Source organism: Choristoneura fumiferana, chromosome 16, assembly GCF_025370935.1.
Source record: "Choristoneura fumiferana chromosome 16, NRCan_CFum_1, whole genome shotgun sequence".
In the NCBI taxonomy this organism is placed as follows: domain Eukaryota; kingdom Metazoa; phylum Arthropoda; class Insecta; order Lepidoptera; family Tortricidae; genus Choristoneura; species Choristoneura fumiferana.
This window is the reverse complement of record NC_133487.1, coordinates 10901192-10906311: the sequence shown is the minus strand read 5'-3', so window position 1 is coordinate 10906311 and position 5120 is coordinate 10901192. Positions and strand designations below refer to the sequence as shown.

The following is a 5120-nucleotide window of genomic DNA, read 5'->3' as shown; positions in this document are numbered from 1 at the left end:
CATATTGGCTGATGGTACCTTCCAGTGGAATTGTTGTTTGAAGGTACATTATATTATGTGTAACTTATACATTATTCAGTGGTGGGTACCACGAGGAAAGACAATTCCTTCTGGTACCACTTGGTGGAACAAGTTGGTGGTACTATGAGGAATAAGGGTGTTTAAGTGTAACTAAGTGTAAGGACCACGTGTTTAAGTGTAAGGACAGGAAAATAGTAAAAATAGTTGTATCCAAAATTTTTTATTTAAGCGTAAATGCTATTAGTACGTATTTATCTACTGTTCAAACTTGTCGAACATATCGGTTTTGAGACCCGTAAACTGAATCCAACAATAGAGTAATAAGAAACAAAAAAACAAAAATAAATCTAACTATGAACTGAACCAAAAGTCTATTATATGTGGTAAGAGTATAACCACCGTATCCAAATACCTATAGAAATCTTCAGCAATGGGGTTTGGTATTAATAATAACTCAACTATAACGATTGTATATTAATACTATTAACACTTTTCACATGGTTTCGTTTTTTTTCCGGGGCTTCATTAAAAATAACGTAAATAAGTATGTAAAAGTATTGTTTATTTTATGAAGTAGAGAATTGGTGTCGTTTGTATTATTTATCCGCAACGCCTGTGTCTACACAATTCGGCTTCCTCCCGGGAAACTTGTCAAAATTCCAAATTCCGACAGAATTCAAACTTCAGACAGAATTCAGATTGTTTAAATAATGATTCCCCACCGGATGTAGTCACCGACGATTCCGTTGAGTCTGTCTATGGTGTGCTGGTTTGGTTCCACCACGAGACTGTCAAAGTCTTCAAACTTTGGCGCATTTTCTGGATCAACTGTTAGTAAGGACATCATGGTCAGTCCCAAGAATATGCCCAAATGTTTTGCCTGAAATGAAACGTAACATTTTTGTCTTACAAGTATCTATTTATTCCTGTAATAAAAATATTATCTACTGGCATGAGTAAACATTTTCAATTGCAGTATTGAATTTTGTGGTAAATATTATTATTTTTTTCTATTAGACTCACTACGTCGGAATTAACTACTAGCTGTAACTCGCGACTTCGTCGGTGAAGAATTAATTTTTCGCCTTCCCGAGGGAAGTATTATATTTTCCTGATTAAAAACTATATTTTATCCCTTTTCGAGATTAAAACTCATGTCTCCTTATTAAGTTTGATCTAAATCGGTTCAGATTTTATTGTATGATTGATTAACAAAAATCTTCACAAACTTGCTCTTGTAATAGGTATTTAAAATTAAAGAACTTCAACATTATGTAGATATAGTAACGATATCAATAAATACTTGTTTTGGTTTTTAATGACAGATAATTCATACTACTATCATCTGATAATATAGGCTGATAGTTTTACGAGATAAGTTAATGCTGCACAACACACATAATTAATTAATTCAATTGCTTAAAATGGTCTTGCAGTCTCAAGATTAGTTGAATTTAAATCACAAAATGAAAGCACGGACATGTCGGTGGCCGATCGTAAAATCCGCCAGATACAAAATTCCTAGGCATATCATGAAATGGCGCCATTTTATGATATGCCTAAAAGTTGGCCAGGCATATCACGATGTGCCTGAGAAACAATACGGCAGATCGATTACACCTACTTTTCTTAGTAATCAAAAATAATTTAGGTAAGACGAGCAAAGCGATGAGTGGTTAGTATGAATTGTGACCACAACGTAGGAGCTGAGCGAGCGAAGCGAGCGTGCCGCGATAGCGGCCGGCGAAGTACCAGAACCGAATTAAGTCGTTAGCTTTAGCTATTGCTTGATCAAAATGTGCCTACTTCAAATTTTTTAAAGTCCTGGCTCCATGCTAATTTTGCTTAAAATTTTCTAAGTCCAAAGTCCGATATGGCGGCGTTCCATGCAGGAATTTCATGATTTGCCTAAACGTCACTAGGCAAATCGTTAAACGGTGACTTTTGAACGATATGGCGGATGTCCCTTTGCAAAATCATGAAATGGCGCCATTTCATGATATACCTAGAAATTTCGTGATCTGGCGGATTTTACGATCGGCCGCCGAGCCGACAGACATACTATCAAACTCAATAAAAAAAAAATATTTTTAATGCATCAGGTAAACCACCGATTATCGAATATTAGCTGAGCGATTTAGTTACATTAATTTTGTATCACGTAAAATAAAATTCCCTCAAGAATTATAATATTTTAAATGAAAACATGATTAATAACGCACCTCGTCCAATTCATGTTCAAAAACCTTTCTAGGATACACATCGTTGATATCGACGTGAAGGTCCTTCAAAGCCCGAGTAAGTTCCGTATAGTAGTGTTCCAGCAGTTGCTTGTAGTAATACTTGCGGAATTGCGCGTCCGAGCCAGAAAAAATGAAGTACATCAGGTCAGTGGCAAGCAAGCCTGAACGATAGGTCTGATAATCAAGTGGTACAACTTCTATTTTTCCATTCTGAAATAAAAATAATAAGCCGTAAAATAAGTCGCAGAATTCGTAGATTTGATTAACTATTGCGTAGAAATAACAAAATTCAGGTGAATGAAGTTACACTTACGCGTCTTCTGTGCATTAAATTACTCGGTCTGTAGTCACCATGGATAAGAGCGCCACCCTCAAGTGGCATCCATAACTTACTTAACTGTTCCATTAAGTCATTTTTTTCTAAATATTTCTGCATTATTGGTTTATATTCTTCTTTAATCAACTGAGTTCCAGTTTTGATAGCTTGTGTCATAAATACTTCTTTCATTTTATTCTCCATTTCTGTTGATTCAAATGAAAACGCGGTTTTTTGTATTTTTTCAAATTCTTCAGGGCTCTCCTTTCTATAGGTTAGTCCGAGGGCATGAAATTTAGCCAGCTCTTCAATAGATTTGGAGGCATAGTCCCAGTTGAAAGTTTTAAATCGGTTAAAGTTACCGAACCCATTGGCTGCCAGATTTTCAAGAACTAATGTTTCTTCCATTTTGATTGATTTAAATCCGTAGAATTTTGGTATATATAGCCTGTTTTTCTCCGGGACACCATGTTTTGTGTAAAGTTTTTCAAAAGCAACTGCAATTTCGGCGTAGAAAAATCGTTCCATTTCATAAACTGCAGTAAACTGACCTCCAGTAGCATCTCTAAAAGATTCACTGATATTTGCCACTTTCACAAATAGCTTTATATCTTGTTTTGGCTGTTCTGATAGAGTGGCAAGGTACAGGGCGCTTGTATAGTTGGCGCCACCTGATGATATTGCTTCTATTTCAATTTTTGCGTGATTGTATCCATTTTCTTTGGCGATATTTTGAAGATAATCGAGTAAGTTTTTTTCCACGTCTGCCATCGTAGTTACAAGTCAGTGTCTCTGTACGCGAACAGTTCGAATAAATTTATCGTAATCTAATACCCGTTTTATACATACGAATACGGGATGAATCATTATTATTATGTGTAACAAGCATGACATGCAGCAATGATTAAATTTAGTAATTCTACATAAATATCTGTGCCCTCTAAAGATAAGCATAAATTTAAAGCGAAGTATTTATGGTTTTCTTTTAATTCAAGTAAAATAATGTATATTAGTCCAGATGTTGAATTAATCGATTTCGTTACAGTAAGTAAAGTTTCAGCACAGTTCACTTTTATGATATTAAAATGAGTAACCATATAGGTACTCTTATAATCTAATCACTTTTAAATTTGTATTATCGGACAAACAAGCCAATTACATGCGTATTCCGTTTACTTTTTTTATTTTTATATATCTTTTTTACAATAACGAGTAGGTACGTTATTACGAAGAAAAATATGTAATTTTAAAGTGGGGATTCCCCGATATTAAAAACTTAAACTGGTTTGTTGTTAGTACCTAAATTCTATGCTATAGGTATAAAAATATGCTAGTACTTTTAATAAGTGCCCAATGGGTCTAGAAACCGATATGTTATTAAGTACGAGTATTATTAAGTATTAACTTTATTTGTAAGAATACAGTAAAAAATACATTGGTCTTATCATAATTATAACTGTTTAAGACTAAGATAATAGAGTAGATAAGATATAGATAGATTGTTAAGATTTTATACTCGGAAAACACATTTAAAGTCGACTTTTTAGTTTTAATGTGTGGCGTTTGGTAGCGCCATCTTATTTATTGAATAGATGAACTACCTCGAAACACGCCAAGCAACGTTCAGTCACGTTCAGTACTTGTCTCATTCTACAAGCTATATCAACGAACTGTGACATTGACAACATATCCTACAATTCTTTTCTAACTACATTGTTGCAAAGCGACTTTTCGGATCTGTCTGTCTGTATATCCACTAAATTTTTCCTAAAGGGCCATCCATCTTTATCGCCTATTACGTCACACCTATTTTAACAATTTTTAGCACTCCAAATTCAAATTCAAATCATTTATTCAGTAAATTGGCCGCAATGGACCATCATTGCCAAGAAGAATGCGCCGCAAGAAACTTGGCAGAAAGTCATTTTTTCAACATAAAATAAATACAAATAAAATACTTAAAAACTACAGTAGGTACTTAACAATTAAATTAAAAAAAATACATAAAAAATAATAATAATACAGGGATGTATGGGGTCCATTAGTTACAAAACTAAACACTAACTATTATCTACGTTCAGTGGAAATGTAGACTGCTTCCACAGTCATAAATTAAAATAATAATAATAATAATTCTGAAATTTACATTTCAGGTCAAGTAACCATTAAGCTTTTGGATTCCGAAGGCAAGCTCACGTCTGCCGCCCCCAAAGTTAGCTCACACGAACTCATGTCATGCTCTGAAAGCAGAGCGGTACCGAGGGCATGGTATTGCTTCCGTGTGCTTCCGTTCCCATAAGCTCTATGGGATCGTCTTGGGAACTTCGACGTCGCGAGCCTGTGACTAGAAATTAAACTAAAGATATACAAGTTTAAAATCCATAAGCTTAACAATATACAGCCTTAAATATAGCAAGGGGATGTATAAAGTCCCTGAGTTAATAATAAAATTACTATATAGCAAGGGGATGTAGAAAGTCCCTGAGTTAATAATAAATAAAATTCCTAATCTAAATAATTCAGAGATGTATATAGTCTCA

The 5120-nt window shown here is 34.3% G+C and overlaps 1 protein-coding gene across 1 annotated transcript; it reads right to left on the bottom strand.

Annotated features, from left to right (window-relative positions):
* Positions 1–563: 563 nt before the first annotated feature.
* On the bottom strand, positions 564–3414 carry LOC141436271 (uncharacterized). The gene is made up of 3 exons (XM_074099181.1): positions 2578–3414; positions 2244–2474; positions 564–901 (listed from the first exon to the last, which is right to left on the bottom strand). Exons 1-3 carry the CDS (start codon positions 3349–3351, stop codon positions 725–727), a joined length of 1182 nt encoding a protein of 393 aa, XP_073955282.1. The 5' UTR covers positions 3352–3414; the 3' UTR covers positions 564–724.
* Between the last annotated feature and the right edge of the window lie 1706 nt (positions 3415–5120).

Excerpts from the sequence above, each read along its gene's own strand:
- LOC141436271 (XM_074099181.1), bottom strand. The coding sequence starts at position 3,351 with ATGGCAGACGTGGAAAAAAACTTACTCGATTATCTTCAAAATATCGCC. Across the intron at positions 2,475-2,577 it reads ATTTAATGCACAGAAGACGC|AATGGAAAAATAGAAGTTGT; the intron begins GTAAGTGTAACT and ends TTTTTATTTCAG. Across the intron at positions 902-2,243 it reads TTGAACATGAATTGGACGAG|GCAAAACATTTGGGCATATT; the intron begins GTGCGTTATTAA and ends GTTTCATTTCAG.